The following is a 17468-nucleotide window of genomic DNA, read 5'->3' as shown; positions in this document are numbered from 1 at the left end:
CTCTTTCCATTATAAAATATTTAGTCCTATCTGAACGTGAGAAAAGATAATATTACAATTTTAAAATGCAAAGTGAATTCTCCAAAGTAAATATTGCGGTCTATATTTGGGGTACCTAAATGAAATTAGGGTTTAGTTGAGGTCTAGTGGCAGGTTTGGGGTACAGGAAGTCAAGCAAAGCTCCCCTGCAACCCCCTTGGATTTGGCACAAGAATACCGTAGTAAATGAGGTCTAGTAGCAGTGCGAGTTCCCAATAAAGGAATTTATTGGCCCAGAGAGCTAGATTGGTAAAAGAGGTTTATTATTGAGTTTGGAAGTAGGAGATATGTGAAGGTAGAGATAAGGAGGGCACTGGACAGAGGGTCCAGTGGACAGAGGGTCCTCACATGGCTGGCATGTTTGGAATCTCTGCAAAGAGGGGTTCCCAGCATGGCCCTTTTATAATAGGAGACTTAGCTCGAGGGGCTTTTGGGTGTAGCCCCAAAGTTGGCTCAGATCTGGATGGGGCTGGGACAGGTCTGGATCATCTATTGGAATTCAAAGGGACCAGGATTTGTGAGTCAAAGGGCAATTGCATTCACTAGAGGGGTTTGGGAATCAAAGAGTCTTTCCCATATCATAAACAAGAAGATATTAAAATGGGAATGTTTTTAATAAGGTTCTAGATTTTCCAGGAGACTTTCCCCCAACATATAAAACACATATTGTTGTCATGTACCTGAGACTATGGATATAAGTACCAAGAAATGATTGTTGTTCACTCATTTCAGTTGTGCTCTATTCTTCATGACTCCATCTGGAAGTTTCTTGGCAAAGATACTGGAGTGGTTTGCCATTTCCTTCTCCAGATCATTTTACAGGTGAGTAAATTGAGGCAAACAGGGTTAAGTGACTTGCCCAAGATCACACAATTAGTAAATTTCTGAGGACACATTTGAACTCAAAACCTTCTAACTCCAGGCTCAGTAATCTTTCTCCTGCAGTGCCTATCTGCCCACCAATAAAATAATGTCACCTAAATCAGAGAGGTAACATGGAATAGTGAAGAGGCTGGAAGGCTTAGAGTAAAAAAGACCTGGATTCAAATTCTTCTAATAGTTATTATCTGTGTCATTCTGGGCTAATCTTTTAACTTTTCTCAAACCTAAGCAACTCTTAAGACTTACCTAGTTGTGAAATGCACTAGTATTGGAGGTTTTCATACCAGGCAGTCACTATGATAAAAAAATCATAAATCTTTTCCCATACAACAAGAAGTCATAAATCTAAAACTAGATAGGACGTAGAGGATATATAATCCAATACCTTAACTTTACAGATGAGGGAACGGAGGATTTTGAAGTTAAATAGTTTGACCTTAATTTCAAAATATTTTTTCCAGTAAAACACAATCTAGATTTACATATCTGTGATGCATTAACCAAATCTGTGGATAGTTATTTCTCCTACTCTAGCCAACCTTTGGTCTCATCACAGATTCATAAATAACATTTTATTTATATGTGTATCCATACCCAACTCCCAAGTAAAGAAACTTCTCACTTGGTACTCAACACCCATGACATTTTGTGCCTCCGACATTTCATATGAATGTGTACTTCTTATGTAGCATTTCCCACATATATATATATATATATGCAGATATACCTCAGATTTTAAGTTCTTAAGGATGAAAATCACCTTATATTTATCTCTGTATCACCCAGAATCCTGAATATAACTTGCTTAATAGATGTTTATCAAATTGCACAATCCAAAGTAATAATTAATAAATAAGATCTGTATAGATTATAATAAAATCTCTAAATTAAGTTCTATTATTCTCCAAAATTGTACCAAGAGTTAAAATTAAGCAATGACTTCAAAATACAACTGTCTAGTCCCTAAGAAAACTAATCTAGCATTTATCTGCAGAAGTATATTTGCTGGCATCAAGTAATGAGAAGTGTTTAAGGAAAGTGAACATTCAGTTTAATTACTAATGACTCAATCGTGGGAAGTCTTTAATAATGAAAATCTAACTCTAATAGCACTGACATATATTTTTTAAGCAATGTGTATAGCAACCTATAGCTCAGAGGAGGTAGAACAAAAATAATTCAGGTTTTAGAATGCTACTCCAATGCTCATTCTGCTATAAATCATTAAATGACTATCTTCTATCACATAGAGCTGCTTTCCACCTAGCTCTAATAGCTCTCTATAACTTGGCTAAATTCCTCCCTATCTTCATTTTCTTTCCACTGCTTTTCCAAAGAGATCCCCCCAGGCCCACTTTTATCAGGCCAAATGGCTTATTCTTCTTAGCCATGCACATTCATGCCTCTAACTGCCCTTATTGCTTCCATCTGCAATATCTCATCATTCTCCCTTTGCATATTCCAAATCCCACCTGACTTTCAAGGTCCAGATCAAGTCCCACCCATTCTGTCACATCATGTATGACAGTACCTTCATGTATTTCCTGATTTTTCTAGTACTCAGATACTACCATTTAATTTAGCACTATCTGCTAGGTCAGCTACAGGACATAATGGATAGAGTGCCAGGCCTGGAGTCAGTAAGGCTCATCTTCCTTTCTTCAAATCTAGTGCCAGACAATTAATAGATATGACCCCCTTGGCAAATCACTTAACTTTGGTTTGCCTTAGTTTCCTCATCTGCAAAATAAGCTGGAGAAGAAAATGGCAACTTATTCCATTACCTCTGCCAAGAAAACTCCAAAATGGGGTCACAAATAGTCAAATGCATCTGAAAATGACTGAATAAAACAATAAAAATGTTTGTAAATACTTTCATATTGTTTGCTAGTCTACCATATACATTTGTTTTAGCTCAATTCCTGTTCCTTAGGGTCTGGAACCATATTTATCCTTATTAAAAAAAAAAAAAAAGCAAAAGTACTTTTGGCAAGGTTTGGACTGGCTATTTTGTGAAGAAACTTAAGTTTGCTAAAGAACTGGGACTGTATTATTTCCCACCTTGGGAAGTTTTCTTGAGATGGAGTTTTTCTCCAAAGCAAAAGTCTTTAAAAGTTCTCCAGAAGGAACACATAGAAAAAAGAGGGTGACAGGACTTCTCCCTTACCACATAGAGTAGTAGCCACATCAACACTGATAATCAGCTTCCCTCCTCAAAGCCTCTAAGGGGACTGGAGAGGCAAAAGCTAATGGAGCAAAATATGAGAGTTTTTTAAAAAATATTCTAAGCAGCTAAAGAGTTTAGCTAGAATTCTGAGTGGGAAAAAAAGATATTTTGTGGGAAATGTGAAAAAAATGAAGATCTTTCTTTATCCCCTTCCCCTATCCCATGAAGATGACAAATTCATCTTCATGAACCTGTTTCCATATCAGCTTACTGATATAAGTTGAACTAGTTGATCTCCCAACATTTCTTCCAACTCAAAGATTCTATGATTACCTTCAGCAGTATATCTTCCTCTGGTAGTCAAGAATCCCTACTTTATGTCCAACTAAAATGCGTTTTCCTTCATTTTTATTTCTCTCCAAAGAACAATTAAAACTTTAAGTGATTTATTCTCTAATTCATGGTTAAGCAACATATGATATATATCATATAATCTTATATCCAAAAGTATATGTTATTTTTTCAAGTTTGATTCATCCATTTACACCTTTGTTCTTTTGTTGGATCTTCTGTTTCTTAGGTTTTTACTGTTTTAAAGCCTTAGTTTATTCTAGTTTATGCACAGGACTTTTTGCTGAATTGTACTAGTTACTATGGAAACAGGATCATAGGCTGGGTGGAGCTTGATGGAAGCATATTCTGGACACAGTGATTGTGGACAGAATGAAGCAAAATTAGAAATGTCTCTACCTAAAAGACCAATACAAGTGATAGAATAACATTAATCTGTAAATCATAAATGTGGTTTTCATGACTACATGTGAATTAGAAAAAAAAGAATTATATTATTTATAATCAGAATTCTTTAGTTTTTTATAGTACAGGCAAAACGAAAAAAAGAATGCCTTAAATTTAAAAAAAAAATCTATTCCTCTGAAATCCAAAACCAACTAATTCACCAAGGAGAATTAATTTTTTCAACTTTCGTTTTACAATAGGAACAATTTATTCCTCAGACTATGTCAGGTGACTATTCCTAAGAACAGTAATCAACTAATATATCAAAATTACAATTCTCATTACAAAGCAACAGAATTTTTCTAAACAAGTCATTATATCACCAAATATCTTGGTCCCTTGTATGAGATTAAAATGCAAAAAGAGTTCAAGACAAGAATGCTTATGTAACTGCTTATCTTCATATCTAGACAATTTGTGTCAATTTACAGCAATTGTTAACCAAAAAGATATCAATCATTATGCACACATCTTTTTGTTATATGTACCTCAAAATATTGGAAAGCAGTATTCATGGATTGTGTCAATCTTAACAAAATGAATCCAAACTTTAATTAAGTGCATACAACTATGTACAGAGCACCTGTTCTACAACTTAAAAGTTTTAGAGTTGTTTAATAGAAGAAATTGGACATGTCTAAGATTACCCAGCCAATATCTGTCCAAAGAAATACTTGAATTCAGGTCTGATTCTAAAAGCTGCAGTGTGGACTTTTCATTCTTCCAATCCCTTCCCACATTTCTTCTCTCTTCTCTCTCTCTCTCTCTCTCTCTCTCTCTCTCTCTCTCTCTCTCTCTTTTTAACAATTTTCCCACATATAGGACATTATAATGTTCAGGATGAGTACTATTCCTCACTAATCTATGATTATATACGTCTTTCTACAATGCCTTCTCTCTCTGTAGAAGAATAAACCAGAGAGGTAATGGAAAACATTCAGTATATATGACTTTGGGGGCTGATTTTTCCATGCATTTTAGAAACTAGTTCTTAACATATAGACTATCTTTAAAAGAATCTGGCAGTATAAATAATTTCTTGATCATTGAACTCAATCAAAAAATTTTCTGATACTGAATAACACTTCTAAATCAGTCAAACTTCCTTATAACATTTTCTAGGGAGTTTCTATTTTATGTGTTATATATGAGAAAGTACCGTCTAAGTTAGAGAGAACATTGACTTACTTTATGGGACTTTAGCTGACACATTAAAAATCAGGACTCATGCAAGAACAAGTTAATTTGGGCTATTATCACAGCAATATTTCATTGGACTCTAAATTAGGTAAACACAGTATTTGTCTTTAGTACATCATGTATATCCTAAATCCCCAGGAAAAAATTTAAAAATGATTTGTGACGGAAGGGCAAGGAACTTATGTTCAGATACCTATCTTTTTCCATAAATTTCTTGAAATCTTTCTGGGGTGGTTTGGGCATAAGTCCTAAGCAGGAACAAAGAGAATCTTCTTCAGAGCCATATCCATGGTAGGGTGGAAATATCCTTTCAACTTTTGTTAGAGGGGGATTCTTGTAAGGAATTGGGGTGAAGTCCACTATAACAAAACATAGGAAAAGAAAGCATGAGTGTTTTCACTCCTCTGATTATGGTCATTTTGAAGGATCTGCTATGTTCTAGGATGAACATGAAGATCTTTGTATACTATTTTAAAATATAACAAAGCCCTGGGATGGTATGTTTCAATCATGTTTGTAAAAACCACAAAATTCACAAAGTTGTCTATATATTCAAATAAGGAGAAAAAAATCTAAACAGCAAAAAGTAAAATAAACATTTATACTTTGTCATAACATGCTGATATTTAGATAAGATCCCTTTTATCTAGTTGTTTTTCCTCTAATTTACTGAAAGATATGAAAATGTATTTTAAAATGTAGAAAATTTATCACCCATATCTACAGTTTTAACCTGTAATTTTATCCTTCTTTTGCATTGAACCAGAACTACTATGTAGATTTAAAATCATTCACTAACAGAATTCCATTCAGAAAAAGGAATGGACTCAGTTTGTTTTCAATCTTTCCTTTCCCATCTCTTTTTCCATATATTACTTAAACTTCCTAAAAAGCCACATCAATCAATCAATCAACAAGGTCAGGCACTGTGCCAAGCCCTTCGGATAAGAAGGGAGAAGAAAGGGAAAACAGCCCCCTGCCCTCAAGGAGCTTACAAAGGGAAAAACAACAAGTATATATATCAGATAACAAGGTAAAGTTAGAAGGGAAGGAAAGAGCAGCTGGGGGCCTGGGAAAGACATCCTGTAGACAGCAGCATTTGAGCAAAATTTTAAAGGAAGCCAAGGATTCTGAGAGTCAGAAGTGAAGAGGGGAGTTTCCCAGTCTGGAGGACATCCAGTACAAAAACAGGGACAAAGGAGGAGATGGTATATGAGAAACAGCATGTAAGCTGATAGAGCTGAAATATAGGGGGGTAAAAATAGTTTTGCAATAATTTTTGGAAAGGTAGGAAAGGGCTAAGTGAAAAGTTTTCCAAATGTCAGAAATTACAATCCTAAATATATGATCCTAAAATAGAGATCCACTAAATTTTTTGAGTTTGGAGAGTCTTGGATATAGTCAGTCCTATAATTGGGAAAAATCATTTTGGCAACCATGTGGATGATGGATTGCAGTGGGGAAAGATGAGGCAAGGGACCAATTAGGTTATTGCAACAGTCCAGAGTAAGAGGTGATGACAGCACGAACTAAGGGACTATATGAATGGAGAGGAGTGATCACATATGAGAAATGTGTGGATACAGAAAACAATAAGATTTGGCAACTGATTGACAATGTCAAGAAAGTGAGGGTGAAGGCTCAAGGTTACTAACACCAACTATGTCAGTCTAGGCAGTGTGTTTGTGTATATGTGAAAATTATATTATTTATCTTATATTCATAATATATTTATATATAAATGCTTATTAGAGAATTATTATTAAATTATTTAATATATTATTAGAGAAGATAGTAATAGGGGAAGTTTGCAAGAAAAAAAAAGTCTCAATTTACCATTTCATTTCACTATCTTAATTAAAAGATCTCTTTCTTTATGTGAATTGCTACACTAGATTCCTCCTACCTTAAAATTAAAATGATTTTAAAATTGTACTGCAATTCAACTAAGATGTTATAGATTTTTTTAAGTTTGAAAATTGCCAGCTGTTTGCTCTCTCAAAAGAAATGAGTTTGTTTTGAGTGGTATATAATGTTGCTTTCATTTATTTGTTCTTAGTCTGTGGGAGAGGGAAGGAATGAGCAGAAAGAAGAAGGGAGTGAATTGGTAATAATTTTTTTTATGGTCAGACAACTTTTAGGCAATTATCTGCACAGCATGTCTAAAAAGTAAATGCTTATTTAAATAAATAGAAGATAATAATACTGTGCATGTTCACATAGCTCTTTTATGTTTTACAAAAGCTTTTCTCACAACCACCATAGGAGGTAGACAGTGCAAATATGATTCCTCATTTTACAGATGAGAAACTATGGCTTACAAATGGCCACAGTTATAGCACTATTAAGTGGCAAAGTGGTGATGGTAGGGTTGCCTATTGTGTTTTATCTACATTATTATGCCTACCACAGAATGATGACTGGCATACTATTCTTCAAAGCATTGCTTATTTTAAACCTTTCCTAAATTTTAATGCTTTATAATTCTTTCCTGCAACGATTAATGAATTAATGAGAGAGGATTCATTCATGTACATTTTTCTTCTTTCTTTGTCAAAGTTCTGACGGAGAATAATAAAATTTAAACACATATTTCTAAAAAGTGGATACTTTCAGTTTTTTATCTTTTAATAGATCTGTCACTACAGCTCAAACGCCTACAAGTTGGGGGTCATTTATAACTTTGGTACAGATTTTTTTTTTCAACTTCTATCTCTGGATCACGCCAATATCCTGTGTTTGAAATCTCTTTACACATTGTTATGGAAGAGCCTGGTCCCCATCTTTCTATTAACAGAAATTGTTCATAAAAGAAATACTAAAGAGAAGAAGATATTCTCAAGAAAGAACCATCTATTATTTCTCCCTACACGGAGCTACCAACAGGAACAATTAACTAATGTAACTTCTTCTTCTTGTTATTTGACCTTCATTCTCAAAGATCATGACCTCAGGGAGGTGAAGCCAGGACATACAAGTGGCTTGGATTTAAGTAAGGAAGGGCTGATCAAGGTCATGTGGCTCACTTTCCCCTCCAGAGCCATCTGTGGCAAAATATAGATCAAGACAAATGGGGATGTCCCAGGATGCAGTGGAAAACCTTGACCTTTTTAAGCTACAGTCTTCAGGTCTCAGTTTGACTGAGTCTGTACCCATTCAGTGATTAAAGCTAGAGAGCAATTAAGGCAAAGAATTTCCTCTTTAGCTAGCATATGGTAAATGTGATTTTTAAGTCTCAAATACTAGTTAGGTCTTTTTGTGGGGAAAGTTGGAAAGGTGTAAAGAGAAAGGCTTTTGATCTATCCTTATCTATTAAGGGAGTCAGGTTGTTCCAAATAAAAACAATGGAGCAGTTTCCCTTTTATACAAGCATATGTTAAATTTTTACTATGTGTGTTAGAACTTTGAAAATGAAAGAAAAAAAATTTACACAAGTCAACTGTTAGTATTTGAGATTAAGTACTATGAAATTTTTCCCCCCTGAAGCAACTGAGGTTAACCGACTTAACCCAGGGTCACATAGATATTAGATGTTAGCTAGGAAGTGTTAAGTGTCTGAGACCAAATTTGAAATCGGGTCCTCTTGACTTCAGGGCTGGTGCTCTATCCACTGCACCACCTAGCTGCCCCAGTACTATGAAATATTAAGGCATAGGGGAGATTGGGGAGGAGCACGTTCAAAATTGCATCAAGGAAAATCTTGTAATTTGACCTGCTGTTTGTTATTGCATTTTGAGCCACCAGGAAAGTTAAAAAAAATTCTGCTTATGTAATTACAGAAGATTATCTGTGTTAAAAATCATCAATCAGCAAGAATTCCTACTAATTCTCTGTCTCTCTGTCTCTCTCTCACACACATACACACACGAGTGTTGTTTTGAACCATTATTTCTCGGAGACCACCTTTAGAGTGGGGGATGGAAAGACGGCTAGAAATGCATCATGATTCGTAAGAAATGAGTAACAACAACAACAACAACAACAACAAAAAACAGTCCTCGATAATAACTGAAGGTATATTCTCCAACACAAAACACACCATTCGAAACCCTGGGACAGTTGTGGACTGAATTGCAACCTAATCAAACATGCATTTTATAACTCCAAAAGAATAATGAGTTTTGTAACAGGTCATTTTCTCAACTACAATTTCTTTGTAGCAGCATTTATTCAACCGAAAAAACATTGTTTGGTACTTTCTTGCACTCCAACAGTGCCACCTAGTGCCCTCACAATTAGGAAGGGATTTCATTTTACTACTCTGATTTCTCAGTATCATATTTATATTTTAACATTTCTGACCCAAAGAGTGCAGTCTTAACCTGTATTTTCCTAAGAAAGTCTAATAAATTCACGAAGCCATTGGAGTTCAAATAAACACCCAAGATTCCATTTTGTATTGCCATAAAATTCAAGTTTTCAAGCTTTGGTACTTTACCCTTCCAAATACAATTTCAGCATCCACAATTCTCTAATTTTCCCTTACAATCATTTTACTGGAGCAAAATTCTACTGGATCCTGGAATTCTAAATGATTTAATACCTCCAATATTTCATCCACACTTATGGAGATTTTAATAAGAACTTTTTAAAGTTAAAGATATCTTTACATATTTACTAAATCTTTTTCCAAAAATAATTTCAAACTAGGTATAAGTCTAAAATTTTTCCCAATAATCTGTGGCTTCCCAATCTGATCAGGGATAGCTGGTAGGAAATGCTTTCAGAATTCAACAAATGTCTAATGTGGAACTATAATAAAAATGTTTTTCATTTTCTTCTTTATTTTTAATACTTATTATTTATTCTAAACTTTCTTTTCTTTTTAAATTAAATCTAAATTCTTTTTCTCCATTTTAGCCCTCACTACTCACTGAGAGGACAACCAAAATGTTATCAATTATGCATATGAAATCATATAATACATATTTCCATACTAGTTACATAGAAAAAATTAAATTGAGAAAATTATATTCAATTTGCACTCAAAGTTCATCAGTTTTCTCTGTGGAAGTGGACAGCACTTTTTCAACTGAGTCCCTTGGGCCTATCTTAGATTATTGTATTAATTAAAGTAGCCAAGTACTTCATAGTTGATCATCATTATAACATTGCTGTTATTATGCAAAATGATCTCCTAGTGCTTCTAACTTCACTTTGAATGAGTTCATAGAGATACTGCCATATATTTTTGTGAAATATATATTTTGTGAAATAAGTCTACCTTATCATTTCTTATGGCACAATAATATTCCATCACAATCATATGCCACAATTTGTTTAGCCATTCCAAAACTGATGAGTTTCCCCTCAATTTCCAGTTCTTTGCCACCACAATAAAGAGCAGCTATAAATATTTTTCACATGTAAACAGATCTTGTTGAGTCAAAGGATCACCACTGACACAAACTGAGTCCCAATTTTAGTCTTTTGGCATAGTTCCAAATCGTTCTCCAGGTTCATTGGATCAATTCATAACTCCACCAGCAATCTATTATTTTTTTAGTCTTTATTTTTTCTCATCCCTTCCAGTGTTTATCATTTCTGATTAAGTGTGAAGTGGTGCCTCAGAGTTATTTTAATTTGCATTTCTCTAATCAATAGTGATTTTGAGCACTTTTTATATAACAATAGAAATCTCTAATTCATTCTTTTGAAAACTGCTTGTTCATATCCCTGAATGATTTACCAATTAGGAAATATATCATATTTTTTAATAATTGACTCAGTTCTCTCTATATTTTTGAAAAATAAGGCCTTTATCAGAGAAACTCACTGTAAAAAAATTTTTGAAACCATTTCTTTGCCTATGGCATCTTTTATCAAAATGTCCTTTCCCTAATTATCTTTTTTTAATTAGGTCTATTTTGGCTTTTGTTTTGTCTGAGATGATTGCAACTCCTACCTTTTTGCTTCCACTAATGTATAATGGATTCTAGTCCAGAGTTTTATTTTAACTCTGTGTCTGTTTCAAATGTTTCTCTTGTAAACAACACATACTGTTGGATTCTGGTTTCTAATCCATTCTGCTATCTGCTTCCATTTTATGGGTAAGTTCATCCATTTACATTCACAGTTATGATTATTAACAGTATATTCCCTCCATAGTAGAATCTTTTGAAATGCCCTAATAATGATAAAGTTCTTAGAAGTTACATGTATTATTTTCCCATAGAGGAATGTAAATAGTTTAATGGAGGCTCTTGTGATTACTCTTTCATGTTTACTTTTTATGCCTCTCTCAAATTTTGTTTGAATGTCAAATTTTCTATTTAACTCTAATCTTTTCATCAAGAATGTCTGAAAGTCTTTTATTAAATATCCATTTTTGTCAGGAAGGATTATACTCAGTTTTGATGGGTAGGTTGTAATTCTATTTCCTTTGCCTTTCAGAGTATCATATCCCAAGTCCTCTACTCTTAACATGGAAGCTGCAAAATCTTGTAGAAGGCTCTGTATCTAAAATATCAGGGCAGTTTCTCTTTATAATTTCTTGAAATATAATGTCTAGGCTCTTTTTTTTTTTTAATCAACGCTGTCAGATAGTCCAATAATTCTTTTTTTCCAATAATTCTTAAAATTATTTCTCTTTAATCTATTTTCCATGTCATTTGTTTTTCATATATGTCACATTTTTTTTTCCTATTTTTTCTTTTGCCTTTGTTTTATTGTTTCTTGATGTGTGGAGATATTAGCTTCCACTTGTCCAGATCTAATTTTTAAGAAATTAAGAATCTTCAGTGAGATTTTGTTTCTCTTTTATTATTAGGCCAATTCCGTTTTTCAAGGTATTCTTTTCTTTAGTATTTGGAAGCCATTTTACCACAGTTGATTTTTTTCATATTTTTTGTGCATTACTAGGGTTTTTCCCCCAATTTTTCCTCTACCATCCTTATCTCTCTCTTTAACTTTTCTAGGAATTCTAGTTGGACTTGTGTCCAATGAGCAATTTTCTTGGGGGGAAGGGAGCTTTGCTTTTAGCTGTTTTCATACTGTTGATATCTTCTGAGTTTATATCTTAGTTTTCCCTCTCACCACAGTAACTATTTTTTATAGTCAAGTTCTTTTTTTTGTTGTTGGCTCATTTTTTCAGCCTATCAGTTTTGAACTTTTTGTTAAAGTTAGTCTTGATTCACCTTGGGAGTGGGAGGCACTGTTCCAAGCTTCAGGCTTTTTTCTGCTAACATTTTCAGAACTAGTTCTTTAAGTCTTAAAGGTTTTGGTGCTTATAAGGTAATGTGACCTTGTAAGAAATATGGTCACTTTTCTCTTGATCTGTACTGTGGTATTTACTCAGGAAAGGCCTCTGCTTCCCTATGACTACAAACACTAGTGCTCTTCTAGGCTCTGAAACTGTGACCAAATCCCCTGCTCTCCGTAGCTACAAATGCTACTGCTCCTGTTTGCTTTGGAACTGCAACCAGGATCCCTGCTCCCTTGTGATCAACTACAAGTGTTTCTCTCACTCTAGAACAGCTTAAAAGGCAATAGATGGGATAACCAGTGCCAGCTACAGCTAGTGCTAGCAAAGGTCCTTTTTAAAGGGCTGAAACTCTTAAAAGGTGTGCTTGAATCAAACAACTGAGCACTTAAGGCTAATTACCTATTGGACAATAACTCTATTAGCATGTGTTTGGAATTTCTCTTCTCTCAGTTAATGCTGGCTCAATGGTTCGAGTTAAGAGAATTGTAGATAAGGATTAGGTGTGAAGTGAGAGAGGCAAGAGAACTTCACTTGGCTGTAGGAGAAGGAGAAGAAAAGTGTGGAGATTCTGGATTCTAGAATCAAGGAGGGATTGTTGCCAAAACTCTAGCAGTTTTGTCCATCTCCTTCACTTCTCCCCCTGAAGACCAAGGACTTTTGCTTATACTAACTCTGGCTGTTCTTGAGGCCTCCAGGGAGCTAGCCTGGATTTTACAATCCTCTATAATTTCTTTCTGACCAGTTATTTGGCTCCTTTTCTGCCTCTGGCTGAGATTTCCTGAATCTGCTGTTGCTAATGTCATTATCCTGGGAACCTTTACATTCTACCCACTTTTGATCCTGCTGAACTATGAACTATCCCACACCCTAGGATGTTACAGATTTCTTTTTCAACTTCCTACATTGTCTGAGGCTGTAAAAAAAAAATATCTCACTCAGAACTTTTACTGCTGTGCCACTCCATACTTCCATTTAAGGAGCTATGTTATAACTAACATTGGAAGAGAATGTGGGGAAAGTTCAGCTGGGTTGCTGCCTGTGCTGTGCAATCTTGATTCTCCATGATAAAATGTTTTATAACCTTCTTTTGGACCAAATAATCATAAAACTTTATAACTGAAAGGGACCTTAGAGATTATCAAATCTAAGTCTCCCATTTTACAGATGAGTAAATTGATATCCAGAGAGGTTAGAGAATTTGTATTGATTAGATTGATTATCTATTAAGAGTAGAATTCAAGAATTCCTGTTAAGGAATATTTTTACTAGACATTATTGCAATTATAACCAATTTGATATTTGACTATTTGATGGATTCATGGCTTCTTAGATATAAGTACTTGCTTTACTATTTTAGCATGCTCCCCTCTCTAAACCTTTATTTTCTCTGTGATTCTTTTCCATTAATCCCTCATGAAAAATTCATCCAATACACTGGAGGCCTACCTCTGATTCTTCTGAAATTTTCCAAGAACTCAATGTGCTCTTTGGACTAGTTGTCTTTTTCTCCTTCTTTTTGCTCCATGACCAGTCTATATTTATTTCTGATTATCTATGTCTTTTATACTATTTCTCTTGTATAAATTATTTGATCAAAGGAAAAATTCTCTAATTTCTCAAAACATTTTTGAAATACATAGAATGCAAGAATATTGAAATAAAGATGTAATTTTTTCCAATCCAATTCCATGGATCCCCTAAAATCTAATCATGGACCCCAGGTCAAGAAACTCTGATTTAGTCCAACCTATATCTGAACATATTATTCTACATTTCTTGCTTCCAGCATGAGGAGCTTAGATATTACTATAATTATTTCCATATGTTCCATTCAATTCTATTTAACTGAACTATTCAAGCATTTATGAAATCAGCATGAATAGTTTTCTTATTGGTTTAGCCCATTTGAATATGAGAGTTGAGTAAGAAAGCCACATTTGTCAAGGTGGTTAATAAACATTTTTTAAATGCTTTACTTTGTGCCAGATACTATGCTAAACTCTAAGAATTGAGGAGTTAACTCCAAAAGATAGAAAATTTTAGACTGTTTTTTTTCTTTTGTTTGAATTTTAAAACATTTTATTCTATCCCAATTACATGTAAATTTTTTGATATTATTTCTTCACTGAGGAAGCAAGCAATTTGATATAGATTGTGCGTGTGCAGTCATCAAAAACTTATTAATCATGCTGTGGAAAAAAACAGATAAAAATCCTCAAGAAGAATAAAGTTTAAAAAAATATGCTTTGATTTACATTCAGAGTACATCAACTCTTTCTCCAAAGGCAAATATCACTTCTCATCATGAATCCTTCAGAACTGTCTCAGGTTATTATACTGTTGAAAATACCTAACCCAGCTGATTATCATGCAATATTGCTGTTACTTTGTATGATATTCAACTAGTTCAGCTCAATTCATTTTGCATCAGTTCATGTGAGTTTTTTTTTCAGATTTTCCTGAAAGCATTCTGCTTGTTATTCCTTATAGCACAATAGTATTCCATAGCAATCATAGATCAGAATTTATTCACATTTATGAGTAGACTATTTTAACTAAGATCCCTATTGTTTTGATTGCAAAAAATATTTACTATACCACTTGAATCATTTGACATCAAACATTTAAAAAGATAGATAATCCTTTTCTTTCTTCTCTTGACTCCACATACTTAAAGCCACTGCAGGTTTTCCAACCATACTCAGAGAATTAGAAAAAAGGAAAGAAGGAAGGAAGAAAGGAAGGAAGGAAGAAAGAAAGGAAGGAGGGAAGGAAAGAAGGAGGAAAAGGAAGGAAGGAAAGAGGGAGGGAGGGAGGGAGGAACAGAGGGATGGAAGGAAGTAAAGGAAGGAAGGAAGGACAGAAAGAAGGAAGGAAGGAGGGAGGGAGGGAGGAAGGGAGGGAAAAAATGTCCTAGAATATAACATGAGACTGGGGGGTAGATAAAAAGGAAGATGTCTTAACAATAGAGTCTGTTAAATAGTAGACTAGGATACTATGGTAAGGAAAAGGATAATGCCATATAATTTTTTACTATGGAAATCTTTAAAAATGTAGTAGATTTTCAATTGAATGATTAAATGTATCTATTCCATAATCTCTGACAACTTCCTCTATATTTCTGTGTCATAGATTTCCCTTTTTCCTATTTCTAATCTCCTTTTGAATTGTTCTTCCTTTTCACTTTTCCTGGCTTTTCTCAACACTACCACCAACAAAAATGTGGTGGGGGGGATATTTCAAGATATCACAAAACTAACATTCCTTCACAGGGGCTTACTAAATGCTCATTTAATAAATGAATTTTAAAAAGCGAATGGATGGCGTTCTTATTAGCATTCTTAAATATTACCCCTGTACCATATTGGAAAAGCACTGAATAATGCTGGCTGTCTGCATTTGTGTTGACTTCTTCCTCTAATGATTGACAGAAAATGCTATTTCCTGTGGTGTTAGGTAGGAGTGATGAAAGAGAATCAGGATTCCATTGAGATAAGGAGCATGAGGTAGTAGAAGGTGGCAGGGAGATTATCTGCAGACTAGTTTGGACCTGAAGAGAATTGAAGAGAAGCAATAAAATGTTAGTTCTGAACTGATCAGGACCAAATGAGTAACTCTACTAAAAGTTATATGGAAAATAAGAATGTCAGAAAAAATATATAATTAGCAATCAATGACTTTATTAATTTTACTATATCATAAACTAAGGAAAGGAAACATAGGATTTCCAGATTTTAAAAAACGTACTTCTATTATATGTAATATTTTCTATTAATTATAGAAAACATTAAGTGTGATATGTTCATGTTATCTGAAATGTGAGATAGTCAAAGTAACTACAAGATATACCTTTTTTTCATTTTTGGTTCATGTTCATGATCTTTAAGCTATGTTGTCTTTTGTAAAAAATTAAATTTTATATGAAAAGAAAGAAAATTTAGCAAGAAATTACATTCTAACATTCACATTTAAATGTATAGGGACATTTAGTTTGATACCTTAATCCAATAATTACATATGTATAGATATAATTTACATATGAATATATAGAGTTTATGTAAAATCTGTACATATATTTATGTAATAATTTATATATAATATATATCTTAAAGGCAGCAAAAATACTAATTTTTCAATTCCTAATAAAACTCTAAATTATAAAAATGGACACTTTATACCAAATTAATAATTTAACATAAAGATTCAATATGGTTTTTTCAAGTTGTAGCCCCATGTCAAGGACCTATTCTGCAAAAATGATGAGCTTTATTTTTAGGAATATAATCTATACAAAGAGTTGAATCAGTTTTTAAGTCTGTGCGGAGGTCAATTTTAAAAAGTTTTATCCATAAATAAAATTATGAAAACTTAAATTCTACTTAGCATATTCAGAGTAATGCAAAGATAAATATATTCATTTAAATAACAATGAATAGCTAGTTTTCCCCTGAATTTAGTTAGTTAAGAGAACATATGGTTAAAGGGTGGTATCTGAGAATAGGAGTTAGATTTCTGGACCACAGTTTTAAATACAGGAATGATAATCCTTTAGAAAAAGATAGATTGAACCAAATGAGGGCTTGAAAACTTGAGAATCTGACTTAGAAGGCTTTATGCTGAAAACAGATGGAGAAGTGGGGAAAAAACTACCCATATAAATCTGCTATAGTGGATACAATGGATAGTTGTAAGTAATCCAATGCTAGAGTATCAGTCAAGAAGACCAGTAATTCATAAGGCTCTAGGACAGAGGTAATAATTAAAATCCTGTTTTTCATTTTCTATGCACAATTGCATATAATATGGGTTAAAATGACCTTTTTGCCACTTTGAACACTATTGCCTACTCTCAAGATAAGCTCTCCTTTGCATTTCATGATATTGCTCTTGCTTAGTTTTGCTCCTCTCTGACCATTCTAAATCTCTTTTATTTACTCATCATTCTTTTTTTCCAAATATCCCTATCAAGTAGGGCTTCTCCTAAGATATTATCATAGATACTCTTTCTTTTTGCTCTCCATAGTTTTTTCCTTGGACATATAATCAGATTCCTTCAGGAAGGAAGGAAGGAAGGAAGGAAGGAAGGAAGGAAGGAAGGAAGGAAGGAAGGAAGGAAAGAAGGAAAGGAGAGAGGGAGGAAACGGGAAAGGAAGAAGGGGGAAAGAAAGGGAGGAAGGG

General features: G+C 33.8%; 1 protein-coding gene across 1 annotated transcript in view; it reads right to left on the bottom strand.

Moving 5' to 3' along the window:
* Positions 1 to 17468, bottom strand: part of EFHC2 (EF-hand domain containing 2) — a 217312-nt gene that overhangs the window by 74726 nt on the left and 125118 nt on the right. Inside the window, exon 8 of the mRNA XM_031959378.1 lies at positions 5280 to 5445. Within this exon, the coding sequence (XP_031815238.1) occupies positions 5280 to 5445 (166 nt within the window). The remainder of the gene's footprint in view (positions 1 to 5279; positions 5446 to 17468) is intronic.

Source organism: Sarcophilus harrisii, chromosome 3 (genome assembly GCF_902635505.1).
Source record: "Sarcophilus harrisii chromosome 3, mSarHar1.11, whole genome shotgun sequence".
NCBI lineage: Eukaryota > Metazoa > Chordata > Mammalia > Dasyuromorphia > Dasyuridae > Sarcophilus > Sarcophilus harrisii.
The sequence above is the reverse complement of the archived record's forward strand: the minus strand, read 5'-3'. Positions and strand labels throughout refer to the sequence as shown.